This window comes from Dermacentor andersoni, chromosome 3 (assembly GCF_023375885.2).
Source record: "Dermacentor andersoni chromosome 3, qqDerAnde1_hic_scaffold, whole genome shotgun sequence".
NCBI classification, from domain to species: Eukaryota; Metazoa; Arthropoda; class Arachnida; order Ixodida; family Ixodidae; genus Dermacentor; species Dermacentor andersoni.
This window is the reverse complement of record NC_092816.1, coordinates 17,143,714-17,161,786: the sequence shown is the minus strand read 5'-3', so window position 1 is coordinate 17,161,786 and position 18,073 is coordinate 17,143,714. Positions and strand designations below refer to the sequence as shown.

General features: G+C 45.8%; 3 protein-coding genes across 14 annotated transcripts in view; 2 read left to right on the top strand and 1 right to left on the bottom strand.

Annotated features, from left to right (window-relative positions):
- The window catches only part of LOC126520240 (transducin-like enhancer protein 4), a 101,638-nt gene extending 93,985 nt beyond the window's left edge, over positions 1-7,653 (top strand). For all 11 annotated transcript variants that reach the window (XM_055065566.2, XM_055065568.1, XM_072287074.1 and 8 more), the window contains 3 exons: positions 84-166; positions 1,288-1,468; positions 4,653-7,653. In XM_055065566.2, the coding sequence (XP_054921541.1) occupies positions 84-166; positions 1,288-1,468; positions 4,653-4,760 (372 nt within the window). In that variant the 3' untranslated portion in view covers positions 4,761-7,653. The remainder of the gene's footprint in view (positions 1-83; positions 167-1,287; positions 1,469-4,652) is intronic.
- Positions 7,654-8,247: 594 nt separating this feature from the next.
- The window catches only part of LOC126520423 (E3 ubiquitin-protein ligase RNF115-like), a 44,209-nt gene continuing 34,383 nt past the window's right edge, over positions 8,248-18,073 (top strand). For both annotated transcript variants that reach the window (XM_050169345.3, XM_050169344.3), the window contains exons 1-4: positions 8,248-8,375; positions 8,958-9,028; positions 9,710-9,755; positions 11,576-11,763. In XM_050169345.3, coding sequence (XP_050025302.1) covers positions 8,283-8,375; positions 8,958-9,028; positions 9,710-9,755; positions 11,576-11,763 — 398 coding nt within the window. In that variant the 5' untranslated portion in view covers positions 8,248-8,282. The remainder of the gene's footprint in view (positions 8,376-8,957; positions 9,029-9,709; positions 9,756-11,575; positions 11,764-18,073) is intronic.
- LOC140216329 (tigger transposable element-derived protein 6-like) lies at positions 13,056-13,699 on the bottom strand. Its single transcript, XM_072286703.1, has one exon. It carries the CDS (start codon positions 13,643-13,645, stop codon positions 13,076-13,078), a length of 570 nt encoding a protein of 189 aa, XP_072142804.1. The 5' UTR covers positions 13,646-13,699; the 3' UTR covers positions 13,056-13,075.

Here is an 18,073-nt window from a genome sequence, read left to right as displayed (position 1 = left end):
CAAAATGTGGTCATTACAAAATACATCACTATAATGGACTGTACTTTTCCCAACCATTGTTTTCCATGTTGTTGTGCGTGCAGGGGCGGCAACTGCAGCAGCACGACTTTACGTCGCAGATCTTCTCATTGGGCTATTGCCCCACAGGGGAGTGGCTGGCTGTTGGGTGAGCTTCCTTTACTCTTGTTCGGGATTTTTCAGCTCTCATTCTAATTTTAAACACCAAGGGTGTATGATGCGCAATAGCCAGGGCTTAAAGTCAGCGGTTACATATAGATTTGCTTTCACTGTATATTGCTGCTGTTGCTGGTCCCTAATTAAGTAGTTTGTTAGTGATGCCCTTGTTCACATAGCATCCTAACAATCGGACACTAATGTTTGCTGTGGCACTGTCGCCTCTTTCATTTGGTTATACTGATGTGGCTCACCATGTAAGTTCTGCAATACTTATTGAAGTTGTACTAACCTGTTTTCAGTAAGAAAGCTGGAGAAATTGGATATTTGGCTCGGACTTATTGAACCTTGGGCAGAATGCCGATACATGTGTGGCCACTGCTTTGCTCATCCTTTACTATTGTAGCTCAGGCTTTCTTGGCTTGCAAATTTGAGACCAAAGTACAATCTTTAATTGCTCTCTCCGTAAATGTGGCAGTTTTGTGGCTTTGCTCTGTTCAAGAGGATGGGACAAAAAGTTCCAAAGCATTGGATTATGCTGGCCTATTAGTTATCAGTAGAAATATGTAACAAATGCAATTTGTGTTCAATGCAGAGAGGGCCTCCTAAATTGCTGAGAAAACTCAGGCGTTATTTATTTTGGTGTTCAGGTCGACCCTGCTACCTGTTCTAGGAATGTCGAAACAGGGAAAGGATTGTCTATATGCATAACCAGACTTGCATACAAGTTGGCTCCACTCATTAATTTTGTCCCTCAGGAAAATGCACTCAACATATGTACACATGTATATGTTGTGTGTTTTTATCTCACCCTTGGAAGCAAGACAAAGGAAGCTTCAAAACTCTTTAACATTATTCTTTCTGTCGCATTGTACCAAGACGTTCATCATTTATGAGAAAAAAAGAAGTGTGTGTGTGTGGGGGGGCTCAGAAAATGATGTAACAGAAAAATGAGCCACTAAGCTGAGGGTTGGTGTTGAGCTCAATGTTACTGCTTTTTTTATTTTGTAATACATTGTATGTGCCTGTATGAGTCTACAAGGTTGCAGGGAACTTACTTTAACATGCTGGAATAATTGAGTAATGGCTTGTGGCTCTTCTCATTGAACGTAGCATGGAGAGCAGCAACGTGGAAGTTCTCCACTGTAGCAAGCCAGACAAGTACCAGCTGCACTTGCATGAGAGCTGTGTCCTGTCACTCAAGTTTGCCTCATGCGGCAAGTGGTTTGTCTCCACGGGCAAGGACAACCTGCTAAATGCCTGGAGGACGCCCTACGGTGCATCTATCTTCCAGGTTAGTATATAATTTAAAGTGAAAAACTGGTTCAGTTGGTGTAGACTTGTGGCAGAAAGTGCAAATACAGTCGGACCCACTTATAACGATACCGGCTTTACAATATATCGGTTATAACAATGAGAAGCTGCTGCACCGACAACTTTTGTGTGTTTTCCATAGTGAAATAACCCGCTTACTAAAATGCCCCGATGCCGCATTATCGGTTATAACGATGAAGTCTGTCTGGCTGCTGGGTGTCTGAGCTGAAAGGTAGTGAAATGTGAAATTTCTGGAAAAAAAAAAAATGAAAAATTCAAGCTGCTGCATGATGGGCCGCTGCTCCAACAGCCGCCGCGCGCTCATTTTCCAGCCATCTTCGCACGGCTCTCTCCCATCGCCCTTTCACCCCTCCAAACACGAGTAGGCTGTGCCCATATCTCTACGCTGCCCCACCCTCCAAAACACGAATGGACAGTGCCAACTGCACCCCAAGCAGATTGCTCTCATGTTGCTCGCTGGCTCCTCATTCAGCACAGTTCTGCAAACAGCTTAATCGCTCGCGTTCGTCTTTGTTGGTTGCATCGAAGTCGTTCCTGGCCACGCGGTTTCTCAGCCTCGCTTGACTCGCCGCTGAAACGGAAGATGGCTGATCTGCCCACTGATTATCGACAATGCAGGACGTTGCCGGTGAAAAGAAAGCGCACAGCTATAGATTAGGAAACTAAGTAACTTCTAACCAATGAGACGATCTTCACGAACGTGCTTGCTTCAGATAGCAACGGCGACGACAGCAGTGATGACGCGGTAGGGCAAGGCTGCCTTAGCGTTGTCCTCACAGGAGGCCCGGCATATGATTCAGTCCCTCCGGGGCTTCGTTTTCATAAGGAACCTACCGCTGCACTTCGTAGAGCTCTTGGATGCCTTGGAGAAGGATGTTGGCAAGCTTCGTGTAAAGCATGCAAGGCTGACGGACATAGGCTTTTCTCGTGCAAGCCAGTGAGAAGTATGTGGCGAGATGCTTGTGGTGAGATGCTTGTGACGATCTCTCCTCACCATTTCTTCTGTATTTCTCAAGCTGACAGGCTGCTGTGGCAGTTTTCGAGCAATCTTTAAAATGCCCCTTTTGGGGACACCAAAGCGATGCCTCGGCGGTGCTCGCGTATCGCTTGCCACCTGTGACACGTACCTTTTTACAGTTCTTATAGGAGTGCCATTCTTTAACGCCGACAGCCGCGGATTGTTACATGTGATCGGAGCGCTGAGGAATCAGTTAAACGAGTGAACACAATCAGCAGCTGGATGGAGGAAAGTGGTGGGGAGGGGCACTGGCCTCCCCGCCATTATAGTTTTCTCACATCAGCTATGCCATCCCCCTATTTTGATTTTTTTCGTGCAACCCGGTTATGACAATTATTAGTTATAACAATGGAATTTTCGTGGTACTTGAATATCGTTATAAGTGGGTTCGACTGTAGGTGCATCAGCTTGTCTCTTTGTCCTGCCTTTTGATTGTGAGTTCGCTTAAAAAGGCCCTGAACTACTTTTTATCGAAGTTGAGAAATACATTTGAAGTTAAAATAGACTATTTCAGAAATACTTTGCCGCATAGTGTACTTCAGTGCATTCAGCAGAAGCAGAGTTATTGGCAGTCAAACTTCCCCTACGTGGTGCTTCCACTCCTCTTTCAATGATTTGCACTGTGAACGCTATGGCCGAGTGGGGTGTGCCCACAACGCTCCACCTGCTCATGTGCCCAGCTCAAATTTGATTTTGGATGTTCACGTAGACACCACTACCGATTTGGTGCCTACAATGCACCAAACGTGGTTGTCCTAAGCGAGCCGTAGTGCGCTCAGCCAGTGGACTTGTCTTGGCACTTTGCGGCGGCTACAATATCTACGCTACATAACAAGTAGCGCACCACACCTACATTTGATTTGGCACGATCGGGCTTGAGTGTGTGCTCGAACTCGTATGCTCCAGCCTGGCCGTGCTACATGGTGCAGACCGGCTTCGTCCTGCCCCAGCTTGACTGAGGGGTAGTAGCCACATCCACCTTGCGCATTTTGAAGTGCAATCAATAGGTCAATAGGAAGCGATATCTGCCAACGCATCTGACCAGGAGCGGCCAGGAGTGAGCGTGCCCTGGCAGGCATGCGTGTGGTCTGACCTCAAGTTACGCGTGGTTCGAGGCTAGTTGAGTTCAAAACTAGTTGAAATTAACGAGACCTGATGGCTACACCATCGCTAAGCAGAGTGACCAATGTTTAATTCCTGTGCGGGTGGCCACAGCCGAGCGTGAGTAGACAGTAGTCGGCTGCTTCTGCAAGTATGTAATTATTATCGAAATTCGAAAGCAGTTTTTAACTTACTTCAGTGTGTTTATTAAACTGCGTAAATAAATATACGCAGTAACAGTAGGAAGAAGTGCACTGATCCAAACACCCTTCTTGATTGAAGTCAGCTGTTGGCCAATAGCAGCAGCTTATGGGAATCTGCTTATAACCGTCCATAATCTGCTTATAAACCGTCCAGAAAAAAGCGAGGAGCAGGCTTTCATTGAAAAGAGAGTATTTCAGAAAAAGGTGACTTTGCACTCTACTAACAATCTTTACACGTCACGCACAACTGCAAAATTTGGCTTAGATGTTCACACCAGCATATGCTATCTATGCACAGTCTACGTTTTTCCACTAAGCCCGAGAAGTGGTTCAGGACTTCTTTAACTCTAACACTTCAAGTGTTCTTTTTCATTTTAAAGCGTCCTTTGTGAACCCTCCTGAATTTTCCCGACTGCGGCTGCTAGGGGCGCAATTATGAAATCAGCCAGTAATGTTGGTCGGCAATTGCTTTCGATGACGATGTTGCGGATGTAAGAGCAAGCGACTGTTCACTGCTTTTCACACGTGGTTGTTAATTCCCTGCTGCATTCAGTGCAATAATATTTGGCTCACATGTTCACAAAGAGTTAACAGATTGGCAACATTTTTCTTACTATGTTCAAAAAGTGTTTGAAGGCCCCTTTAAAACACTTGCCAAATAAAAAGAAAAGTTTTTTTACTGGGGCAAGTTGGAGGGTATGCAACAACAAAACTCATTTCAGTTTTTCTTTTTAAATATCTGATGGTTTGGTTTTATTTGTTGTTTGTTCTCTCTTAATTCTAATACTGCCATCTCTTCTTCGCATGCATCTGTTCTGCAGTCCAAGGAGTCCTCATCAGTGTTGAGCTGTGACATCTCTTCAGATGACAAGTACATTGTCACTGGCTCAGGAGACAAGAAGGCCACTGTGTATGAAGTGATCTACTGAGCACCCACTATGCCCTGTTGTTCCTAATGTGTTGGCCAGCACAGTGTTACAGGGCTGCACACACTGTACAAAGCAGAGATTTCTCATCTGCCCCCTTTTTTTGTTTTGGCAGAGAACTGTTTGTGGGGTGGCTGTTCATGCCACTAAAACTGAACCAAGGACTCTATCCTGAACAATGGCTTTAATGACAGCATGGTCAGCACTCTTGAGACAACCTGTGTGCTGCCAATCCTGCATGTTGCTGATATTGTGATCATGACCAGTTGACTGTTCCTATTGCATTGGTAATGGCATTGTGGTGGTTATCACATAATTAAGTGCTTTGTTGATGCCCATGCTGAAGAACAGATTGTGAAGAAACAGGTTATTGTAATGAACATTATGGCCTCCTGCTATCACATGTCGAGGATGCTGGAATGCTTTTATGGTTGGGAGGAGATGCAGGGAAAGGCAGCATTTGTTACTTGCCTACCACGATACTGTCTGGTCAGTGTCTGCATATGACAACCATACTGAGGACCTTGGTGTAGAACAAGTGCCCTTCCTGCTCTCCTCTTCGAGTTTCAATACTGCCGCTGCAATGTTCCGCACATACCCTTAATTTGAAGGTAATGAAAGCTAAGTTTATGGGCATTACTTTCTGTACTTTTCCCATTAAAACTTGCATTAGGTGACTGTTTGGGATATGATGTGCTCAATTTCTGCATTTCGCCTCTGGATAAACTCTATTCAAGTAACTAGTGCAATTGCAGACGGCCTTCTGCTGTGCCATGAAGGAACATGTTGGCATGTAGGCTTGGCGTAGTTGGTAATGAACTTTTCGTGTTTGAAAGCTGGGCAAGAAACCTCTCTTGGTAGTTAGAGAGTAAAGTTTATGGGTACAACACTGATTAAAATTGACCACTCTTATTATCCTTGTCTACTTCCTTCAACTGGTTGACCCAAACAAAGAAGAAGAAAAAAAAGAAACTGTTTTATGACTAGGCCTCTGGCTGCTGCATATCACAGCTTTGCTGAAAAGCGCACAAAAAAAAAAAAAAGCATTTTTGAACCTCTGCATTATGCCAAAATTGTCTTTTGATTCATCAGATTGTTCAAGCTTGTCTACGAAACGGAATCAACTGCGCTTGTACAAGAGAAGACCTCTTGCTACATTTTCCTGTTGCTGTTTCCTCAACTCATGAGACCATTAGAAATATTTCTCTTAGTTTGATGCTGTCAATCTGTGACACGGCACTGGCTTGTACTAGCAGTGGTAGGGCTGTCGTGTGTGAAATAGAGTCCTGGTTTCTTTTCTAATATAACATCAGGAACTACACCATCACTTCATGAATCATGAATTGAGTGCACATATGTCTATGTTGGTGTGTGTGCGTGCGTGTATGAATTCTCATTCAGGGATGGAGTATACCTTGATGGTTTACTCTTGGCTACCCTCTGCACTGTAAATAAAGATGTTACAGCAAACTTGGCACGCTGATGGTGTTTTTGTTGAAGTAGGTTGGAAAAAAACTGATGGTGTTCTGCATTCTTGTTGGAGCTACCAGCAACAGGTTATGAACATGGTCTGTATGTGAATGCTTTGATAGAGGTGCTCCTTTTTGATGTCACCTTGGAATAAAAGGGAACATCAGTGCCACTGTTTTGCCCTTGGGCGATGTGCAACACTCTTGCCCTGCGTTAAACTGTGAGGGAAGGTTTCTCCCTTGTGGACAGTGCCATCAGGGCACCATCTGAACAAATTGCTTAGATGTTTTTAAACTGTACACCATGCTGCCAAAGTATGGCAGACTACGCTGGAACAAAATTTATATTGTGAATCTTGTGTTCTTTAATTCAATGGCTTTGAGAAGCCATATTTGGGGTCTTCTACAATTTCATTTCAGTTATTGTATAAATGGGCTGCTATCATGTCACATTTGCAGAATGCTTTGGAATTTTTCAAACACATTTGCTGTACTTGCAGCAGTACATTCTCGGGCTTATCTGGTACTTGGTACTACGAGAAATTATTTCTCGTTGGATAAGTTGTACTGTAAAGTTTAAAAACCTTGACTTGTTGCTGACAGAAATAAAGCATTGAATGCAATGTTTGCAATGATAGGAAGCTACTCATTTTCTTCTTGAAACAATGGTGCTCATCAATATGCATCTAGTCTGTTGAGTTTGTAGCTCTGTGTGGTTTGCACAGTCAATTTAGGTTCATTGGTGAAGCAAAAAGTGAATAATTGATGGAACAGATTGAACATCCACTCTACAACACGTTCGTAAATGTTATCCTTTCCGTGCCTCCATTTGAAGTCAACAGGAAGTGAAAGTTGAAATATTTTTTTTTCTTTTCCATATGCGACTGGCCTGTAACCGATTTGTTTGTTTCTGGGCTTTTGATTTTATGTCTCGTCTCTGTGATCTCCATCATTTATGTCCACGATGGCTTAAAGTATACACCAGTAGGGCCAAAGCTTAACAGTTGCATTTTCTTGCAGGAAAGTTTGATTTGTGTCCTATGATGAGTAATTTCAACTCCCAAATTGTAAAGCTAATCATAGACTGCTACGATTTCTGCGACAATTTTCTATCCTAAAGATACACAGCAGTGTACCAATAAAGGTGTGCAAAAATTGGTGGTTGACAAAAATTTATGCCGAGGAAAATGCCACACTCTTTCATTGAATAATTTGTGCGATTACTGTCAACTCTGGTCTTGTGAACTTGCACAGACGTGCACAAAAGAGTACTGTAAATAGTCCTTTTTTGACACTTGATATAAATGAGGAAGGATGGATGTTTCTGCCTCCTGTATTTTAATTTTACTGCTGGGATTCTGATGTGACTTAGTTGCTGTAAATATATGACATTTGGTTTCATAAAATGTGTTTGCACAAAAGCTGAACTTATGTGTCCTGCTTGTTGGAAAAGTATTTTTCACACTGGTGAAGACATCTTAACTCTAGCAAGCTTGAGTCTGCTCTGGAAAGTTTAGACGTAACAGTAGCTGGGAAGGCCATGTGCAACAAAAGTCTTGGCACAACACAATACTTTTTAGGTTAAATTTTATTCAATGTTATGCGAGCACAAGTGCATAGTGCTGCTGGTAACTCTCAAGGTTTGCAGGACTTTCATTAATTTGACTTGTATTGCTGTAAAATTATACATGGGTGCTGCTTGCCCCATTTCTCGGCAGTATTTTCTCAACAAGGGACACTGTGCAACTAGCTTTTTTCATTGGTAAGCTATGTATAGAAAAATCTGCAACGTAAGTACTGGGACATATAGAAATTTTCATAAAGTCCTGCAATAATTATTCCGGACACTTATCTTATGATTTAATAAACAATAACAACGAAAAAAAAAAAAGTCTCAAAGCCGTTCTTTTCATTCTTTTTCGGGTGACAATTGGCCGAAACCGAAACTGAAGCCTTTCAATGATGGAGGAACCGGAAGCGGGTGATCATCTGCCGCTGCCGCCCTATCACGTTTCAGACGAAAACTTGCGGGATAAAGTGTGTGGAAGGGCCATCCATGGATAGAAACATGGCAGAGGCAGCAGTTGAAACGCCTGCTGTGCGATTTTTCTGCCACAAATGTAACCAGGAAATTAACCCCGTATTACCGGTAAGAACGCTTTATCGCACGATAAGGTTCCTAAGGCTTTACGCGCGCTGACTTTCTTCGGCTGCTAGCTTTATTGAGTATGCGTCTAGGCCTAAAATTACTGTCGCCGCTGCTTTGCGGTGATGCTTAGCGTCTGCCCAATTACAATGCGACCGTAGAAATGGGAAAGCAAACGCTGAGACGTATATTTAAACTTGTTTCTCTTCTGTAAGAGCCGCATTATGTGCTGCCTGAATTCGCCCACTGACGCATTGCAGCGATATACCTTTGATTGTGCTGAGATTTTTGATTAAATCTGCAGGAATAACCGGTGCAAAAGTGCGCGACTACTTCGTTTACACGTTGTACTCGCGTCTTGACGTAGCTAACGGAGCGCCCACTTGCTCGTCGTTTTAGTGGCAGGCTCCTGGGGCTACTTCGTGGGGCGTAAGAGGCGCCAAGGGCGACCTGCGCAAATTCTAGAAAGCGGTGACGCTTGGCAGCGCAGGCTTGCTGGCGCATTTTCTGGCCTACACTGTGTGCATGCCGGATTTGGAAGATCGCGCCCATAGTTCAACGCTGTTGTTCATGCTTGTCTTGCAGGAATACATTTGCCCCCGGTGTCAGTCGGGTTTCATTGAAGAATTGGCGCAGGGTCCCCCGGATCACTCTATGTAAGTTTTCTATGCTGACAGGCTACTTTGTCTGACAGGTCGCGTACGCTGAACCGTCCGCGCTGGAACATTGACCCCTGTACCGTTCGTAAAGTTGTAAACGTACACGCTAAGTTTCGCCTCGCGGGGACAAGTTTTGTATTTAAGCCAGGCGCAGCGTGCCTAGCCATCTGATCGTCCTCGTTCATATCGGAAGCACATACGCAAGTGTTGGGCTTTAAACTTCTTTACACATACGAAGAAGGGATGTCACAGCAGTGCCGCTCATTAGGGCATAAAACATTAAAAAACATGCCCAACAGTACTTTAATGCTAAGCTTCTGCAGTTGCCTTAAATTTTGCTGACCGTATTGGCTCATCTCGACCAAAAATTTTGTTGGAGGAGGAAAGGTGGTTTTTGAAATTATGTGCAGTCGTTCTAACAGTTCATTGTGCAGTGGCGTCATTCTTAAATTTTCGCAATTATACCCTTAGTGAATGGATGAGAAGTGTCAAATGGGTGGCGTTTTTCATATTTGGTGCTCGCTTGAGCACAGAGTATCAAATTTTTGTTTGTAAGATTTACACCTCATTTTTCTAAGTCGTCGTGTACGAAGCAGGGAGACTATGTAAGTATTCAAACATGGTAGGAGTGCACAGTACATAACTTGGAAGTTTTTATAAGGTTCCCTTCTTTTGCAGAGAGGACTCTGATGATGATTTAGACCATGCTGCACAATTTAGAGAGGTGAGTTTGTACTTGGTGGTGCAGTGCATGTGATTGTCTGAAAAATACACACCTCATGTTTATTAAAGTAGTCCACAAATTCTGTACAGCATAAATACCAGGGCTGCAAATAGGTGCTAGCAAAAAAAACTGCAAAAGTTCATTTTATGTTGCAGTTCGCGCTCTTTTTTCGCAGATGTGTTGGTGGTGTCCACATATCTGCCTTAGAAAGCCAAACATTTGTGTTGCTCCTTAGCATGCATGTGAATGCACTGCCTGAAGTTCATGCATTACATTATCCAATGCTGTGGAAGATGCTCATGTGTTAAGTTCAGAGAAACACGTAGTTGTACACCGCATTAGCTTAGGGGCTGTGACATTGTGCTGCTGAGCTAGATGAACCTGGGTTCGAGCCTGGCCATGGCGGCTGCATTTCAGTGGGGGCAAAATACGTAAATGCCCGTGGGACTGCAGCTAGCAACCATCATTACAGCAGGCATAATTTAATACAAAGATTGTAGAGGGAAGTGTGGTTCTGAAGTTTAGTCACTAGGGGACTTGCACATAGTGCATGCATATATTGTCATGTAGTAGTGACGGTGAAGAAAGCAGCAAACCTGGGAATGAAGTAACTAGTGTTTTATTGGCGAACCTGTGCCCTCAAAAACAGGCTACACTCAAAGGACGGCGATAGCGGCAAACGCAGTCAGTGATCGTCAAAAATCTGATCTGTAGGGTCAAGCGCGTTGACTTTTATACTTGAGTCGTCGATGGTTCCAGAGTAATTGGTGGTGCCCGCGTGTCTTCCAGAAACTTCTACACAATGCGCGCCGCACATGCAATCAGATTACACAAGCTTTGGTGACAACAGAGCCATCGATAATATTCGAGAAACTTCCAATATACATGCGGGTACTTCCTGCGCTGAGTGATAACATTTGTTAGACAGTGAAAAGCACTCATCTCAAACGATAAACAAGTCTACATGTCAATGTTTACAATTTTCATGGATTCGTTAACTATGCACATTAATGATTGTTTTATCAATTTGGTTCTATTGCATGGCATTTTCACCTCACAACTCTTATATTAGAGTAGGTAAATGTTTTACATTCACAGTGAAATTATTTTGTTATGCAATTTGTACTGCATAAGCAAGTCCTAACACCTTATTTTGCTTCGAATGTTCTGGAAATCATCAAATTGTAGAAATGAGAGTAATTGTTGCCATGCAAAGAACTCATGATAAACAACACTTTAGAAAGGTTTATAAGAATGCACCAGATTGTCTGAAGCCAGAAGGAAGAAGTTTAGGCAAATATGTGTACTGCCTGTCGCTCCCATACTAACTGCATTGATGGCACATGCAGAAACTAGCAACAGATTTCGCTTCAGAAATCTTAGTCTGAAACTCTGTGGCAATGGTAGGGCAACTTACAATGCTGTTTGGGCTCTGTGACAGCATCCGCCAATGGGTTCACACTGTGTGGAAAGCTGAGACTGCTGAACACTGCAAGATATGGTGTGATCCTTCCATGCTTTTGATGCTGTGCATTGCTGCCAGGAATGTCTCTTGTGTCTGTAGCAGAGCTGAATGAGGCTGCAGAGAAGCCCTGTGGAAGTGTTTGTTCACCTCTTTAACTGGATGCTGCTTGTATAGAGAGGAGCTGAGAGGCAGATAAGCCGACCACAGTAGCTGTTGATTGTCTACCGGTTTTCTCTTTTTTTCCCCTCCCTATGAGGGAAGAAAAGAAAAAAGATGAGAAAAGAAAAGAATGTGTCAGTTTAAATGCAGTGACTGTTTTGAGATATGCAGCTAGATACCCACTTGTGCTGTGCAGCTTTGGAACAGTACGATAATGGATGTGCTGCGGAGACTGGATCGTGGTCCTGGTGGCATGGTGGAGGATAACCTATCGCCAGATGCACCGTCATCGTCAGCTTCGGACTCCATGGTGCGGCGGAGATCACCGGGACGGGCGGGCCGCAGGCCACATCCTGAAAGCCAGGGGAGGCAGCCCCTGGAAGGGTAGGACCCTCGTGACCATTCTTGTGTGTGGTAGAGCAGTGTAGCCATGTGTCAAAAATTATGTAATATGGTACGTAATACATAATTATGGTACATAATACAGTAGTGGAACAGCTGCGCTAAACTGCGCCGAGAGCAACCCTTTGTGCCATCGTGTGCCAAAATGTCATCTTAGCGGAAAATTGCGCACGAGCCTGCGCCAAAGTATGCATAAAAGCGATACCCTCCTTCCGTTGATGCTTCGCAGCTAGAAAAACTGAAATTAAAACCAACAGCATGTTATCATCATTGCAAAAGGAAGCAGGGACCCACAGTTTCTCACTGTGTAGTGAGCTCTATGAGCTTGTCAGTCATCAGGTTCATGGTTCGTGCATTTTTTTTTTGACAGACATGCAATGTGGTGCCACTGCACCGCTTTGATGCCGCTTTATTTCGGTGCTTATTGAACGCACGTGATACCGCGCAGTTTGTCGAAGTAGGACGTCACATACCAGTATTAAAGGTACTTTTTTTGTGTTTATAGGTGATAGTGGGGCTTTGCAAAAGAACAGCTGCAATCGGAATCGCATGTGGTGCATAGTTAAAAATGGTAGCTAGCATTGATTGCGATAGCGAATTAGTAGACAGCTATATGAAGTAAGGACCATAGTTATATAGGTTGTGTAAACTTGTAATCATTCGCTTACTAAATTAACAAGCATGGTGTCACATGCACGCAAACATGAACACATCTAACCCAATGACAATGGAAACTAGCTATCGGAAAGCTAGAGTGAGGAACAGTGGCAGCAATAGTGAGCGAATTGACTTTCATGTTGCCTCTTGCTTCAACTCGAACTAAGCGGCGAAAACACAGCGCACACTAAGCTATCAGCACTCGGTGCATGCACTCTGTCCCTATCGCAGATTGCTTTCAAGATAGGGCCTTCACGGCTGTGGCATACTCAGCAGCTGCCAAAGTAGGATGCCCCCCTCCCCCTGGTGCCTTGTGCGCTATGAAAGATGGTGCGCTTTCTCCTTGCTTTCCTCCGATGCGTGCGTGAGATTCAGCTGCCATCGTCGGCTCACCCTTGCACGCTTTCACTTGCACATGCAGCATCTGGCACGCAGCAACAATGTTGTCGCCCTTGGAATTTTATGGAATACAGTCGAACCTCGATATATCGAACACTGCGGTGATCGCAAAATAGTTCGATATAGCCAGAATTCGATATATAAACTCACGTAGAAAACGCGTCAAAAACTAGCACAAATCAATCAATGAACCAATCATGGCGCAATAGTTACTCACATGAAGCTTCAAACAAAGTATTTATTTCTTTCGCTGAAAGTACTGAAGCAGCGTAGCCTGCTTCATATTGGCAGCCGCGTGCTTGACCACGGCGTCCTCTACATAGTCCAAACGATCCACAAGAGACAGTCCAGTGCCTTCTATTGCGCCGCAGTAGCGGCGTACAACGGCCAACGCAGCTACAGCCTCAGTTGCAGTCGGGAGCGGGGCAGCATCAGCGCTTGCTGGATCAGCCTCGGCAGCGTCTTCGTTTGGCCGCTCAGCAGTCACTTCTGCCGCGATCTCCACGTCTGTCAACTCCGCCACTGTTCCGGTGCTGTCGTCACCGCCAACGAAGTCCTCAACGCACATGCTGTGTGGCTCAGCACCGACAAAGCGCTCCAACTGGCTCCAGGTTTCTTCGAGCTGGCATTCTTCCTCTGTGCCATCCAACGTCAAATCTTGGGTTGCTTCCTCGGAAGCTTCTTCAATGCGGCTCACGAAACCCGCATGCCGAAAGCAGTGAACTATTGTCGACTGCTTGACGTTGTCCCACGAGGCCTTCAGCATTTGAATGGCACCCAAAAGGTCTATCTTTAGCTCTTGGCCCATCCGCAGCTTGAGTAGCAAAATGTCGATCAGCCGACGCTTATAAATGGACTTGAAAGCGCGAATAATGCCCTGGTTCGACGTCGTGTTCGGCGGCAAAAAATGAATTTCAATATTGCTCAGCTGGACATCTGTGTGGTGTGCTGTGCAATTGTCGACGATGAGGCAAACCTTCCGGCCTTGACGGGCCAGCTCAGAGTCCCATGCCTTCAACCATTTTTGGAATATATCCCGAGTCATCCACGATTTCTTGTTCCAGGCATATGTAACCGGAACGCTGGGGCAGTTGCGCATACACCTCGGGGTTTGAAACTTGCCTATGACAAGCGGCCGCAGCTTCGTGCTTCCGTCCATATTAGCAGCCAACAGAACTGTGATACGTGCCTTGCCTTGCTTGCCGCCGTGGCACTTGTCTCCGCGGGTATCGAGCGTTTGTTGTGGAAGCATTTGCCAGAACAGGCCCGTTTCGTCAGCATTAAATATCTGATTGGGCTCATACTTGGCGAGAATCTGAGGCCACTCTTGTTCAAGCCACTTCTTGATCTCGCCTTCATTGGCGTCCTCACTTTCCCCCGCGACTGTCTTCCCGACAATGTTAAAGCGGGCCTTAAAACGTTGCAGCCAACCGCTGCTGGCGTTAAAGTTCTCGGCGCCGAAAATGAACGCAAAGTTCTTGGCCTTCTGCTGTAGCATTGGTCCCGATAAAGGAATATTCCGGGCCCTTACGTCGACAAACCATTTGTACAGCGCCTTCTCGACGTCTTCAAAGGCAGCTTTGCGCACCCGCCGCGCGCCTGAGTGCTGGTTCTGTTCCGCCTTGGCCTTTATGTCACTCTGGTTTTTCAGCAGAGTGCTCAAAGTACTCCTTGGCATGTTGAAAGCTTCGGCGACGCTCGACTTCCTTTCTCCATTTTCAACGCGCTGTATCGCTTCCAATTTCGCAGCAAATGTCAGGGACGTCCGCTTCTTCGCGTTTGCAGCCATCACACCAGCCACACACGCACTGACTGGCGTAGCACAAGCGGCAGCACCGACACGCACGTGTCGTTGACGTTGTCAAACTAGCCAACCTAACCTAACCTAAACAACCTAAGCCACGGCCACGCCAAGCCGCCGCGTGCGTACGCCGCTACGTTCAAATGGCGCCCTTGGCGCAACCGATGTGGGCCGCTGTCGTACGCACCAGTCTGGAACGCCCATCGCGCCGCCATCTTCGAGAGCGTTGCGGGAAAGCTCGCCTCCTGTCAACAGAGCGCACTTGGCCTGGGGCGGCGGAGTTCGATATATTCATTTTACATCCGGCCCCGTTCGAAATAAAAAATTAAAAATACATGCGATTTTCCACGTGATATAGAAAGTGTTCGATATACGCAATAATTCGATATATCCGTGTTCGATGTATTGAGGTTTGACTGTATCATGGCACCGCTGCTGCCGCTGGCATAAGTGCACCTGAAGTGTCCATATAATTGCTATTGCAATAATAAACCACAGTAGTTCATAACTCTGGCTTCTCCGTATGGTCTGTTGGTGAAGCGCGTTTTCAGGCACTTCACCCACACTGTCGAGACATTACAGAAAAATGTATTCATTAAAAATGTCTTGGGCTACTTTTCGAAATTTCGGAGTTACTATTGCACTAAGATACTTAGATAAGCTAATTGGTTGCTGACTCGATGTAACATGGTTATAACAGTGCATAAGCGTTTCCAGGTAAAGATTACGGTTGAATAACCTGCAGTTGCCGGGAAACAGTAACTCTGTGGCCAGTCTATATATAGTGCAGTGCGACACGGCTCTGCCAGTCGATGGGGTGATCAGGGTGATGCCTCATATTGTGAAATGAAAACACTTATACAGTGCAGTTCACTTACAGCGATACATTTAACAATATGTCGGTTATAATGATGAGCCGACCGACCCAAGAGTGTCAACTTATACATTAGGGCTTTGTGAAAAAAAAAAACGATATGTCATTCACTGTCAATAAATGATGCCGAGACGGCATCATTTATTTTGTTTAATGATGTGCGTTCGTATCACCCACCATTAACCGCGCAGCCTGTTTCGCCCGCATGCCACAAGATGGTAACAAGTGCCTCACATCGCTCACGATCAAGCTAATTGAGCTACGTGTGAGGAGAGGAAAAAAAAAGTGTGAAGTGATGCGGGGCTCACTCTTTGCCTCTTTTCAGCGAGCGTGGAAATGCGCCACGAAAGCAGCAGCGGACAGCCTGGTTGATAGAAGACGGCACCCACAAAGCGCAGTGTTCTATTGCTTAAGGTGAAGCCGCAAACTTTGCAATGCCCAAAGTGTGAGGTCACACTGGAGTGCCGTGATCTGATGGCTGCAACCAGGGGCCATGCTGATTGGTGGAAAAGGTGGGCTTTGTGCGCCTAGGTGAAAGCCCTTGAACCAACACGGTGGAAGCCGCTGACATTACCAAGCTCTGGAAGCATGTTGCCACTGATGAAACAGCTGGTGCTTCAACGGAGGAGTTTATGAATGCAGATGGCGCTGCCTTGTTATGTGTAGAGATGTCTTACGAGGTGACCATTGTTGTGACAGACAGCTACGTGGTGTGACAAAAGCAACTTGCTTTCGCGGGAGTTTCAGGCTCACAACGGCAGTGTCCAGCTGCTGCGCGAACACTAATGGCAATAATTAAGCGTGCATGAAATCAATGAGTGACTTGGTTGACAACAATGCACTTAGCCTGAACATTGGAGCCGGCATCAAAGACGGGTCATTGTTAAGGGCGACGAGATTGACAATGACCCGTCTTTGATGCCGACCCCAATGGTCACTGATGATGACTAGTGCTGCTGGCCGTACATCAAGCTGTCTCTTCCACATCACCGACCATGTCACGAAAGTTCACTATCTTGTAGACACTGGTGTGGAAATTTGTGTCACTCCCCCTATTTTCAATACCGCAGAAGACATCGACGTCTTTTCGCACTGCCATCAACGGTAACCAGAAACCTGTAACTCTCAATCTTGGTCTGCGATGCCCTTTTCGATGGCTATTCACTGTCGCCGACGTTCATAGGCTGATCATCGGCGCTGACTTTCCGTGGAAGCGTAACCTTCTCGTTGACCGTCGCCACTGCCGCCTTATTGACTCCTCAACAAATCTGCCCGTACAAGGTATCACCACGAGCCAGCACGCCTATATCCTGGACTAATGTTGCTGAATCTGCTTTTATAGAGTGTTTTAGTTGAGCGTGTTTACGCTCCGCTAAGCAGTTAAGCGGAGCGGAAGCGCGAATGCGCATGCGCCGTCCGCTTAGCCGTAAGCGGGATAGCGGAGCGAGGCACACGGTCCGCTTAGAAGCTGCCTGAGCGGAGCGTGCCGCGCAGCACTTTGGCTAGCGTTGGCGTCCGAACGGATTGGATTGGATGCCGAAAGCAAGCGCGCTGGCTAACACGTGGCGTTCCCCAAGACGGCGCTTTATTTCCATTGGATAAAATGGACCGGTAACGCATTACAAGCGCACGTCTAGATACTTCATGGAGAAACAAGTTATATATATATATATGTATACATATATACGTTTTACGGTATACGAGTGATCATAAAGTGTTTTTATTTTCTTTCATTACCGTGAATTTAGCCAGGGGGCGCTGCAACTACGAAAGGTCCGCTCCGCTACGCTAAACGTGCAACTAAAACGTGAAAATCGCCCGCCGCTCTGCTGTGGCTTAGCGGGGCCGCTCGGAGCGGAGCGTACCGTAAAGACGCTCAACTAAAACACTCTTATGTCTGGAACGTCCTTGCTACCACTACTCGACTGGCGCACCCGCAACCAGACGCTCCAATGTCCGTTATGGTAGACGCCTCTGACGTAGCTGTTGGCGCCGTGTTTCAACAGCTGGTTGGCAGGATTGGCAGCCTATATCTTTTCAAGGAAGCTAACGCTGAAAGAAACCTGCTACAGCACTTTCGGTCGCAAATTGCTAGGACTCTACCTCGCCGTCCGCCAATTCTGCCACAGCCTCGAAGGGCGTCAGTTCTCTGTTCTCATTGACCACAAACCGCTCATTTATGCTATTACCTCCGACAGTTCCTCACACTCCCTGTGAAATTCGCCAGCTTGCATATAGCTCCGAATTCACTACTGATATTTGGCATATCAGTGGTGCCGATAATCCCGTTGCTGATGCTCTGTCACGGATCTGTATAAATGCAAGCCAAGTAAATCATTCCGGCATTGACTTCGTCCACCTCGCTACTGCTCAACGCACAGAGCATGAACTTTAAAACGCTCCGGACGGCCAACGATTCGCTACGCTTCGAAGATATCTTACTGCCTGGCTGCAACGCCACAGTGATATGCGACATGTTTACGGGTCATCCTCAACCGTATGTTCGACAACAATTTTGCCAGCAAGCTTTTGATGCACTACACTCCTTATTGCACCCTGGA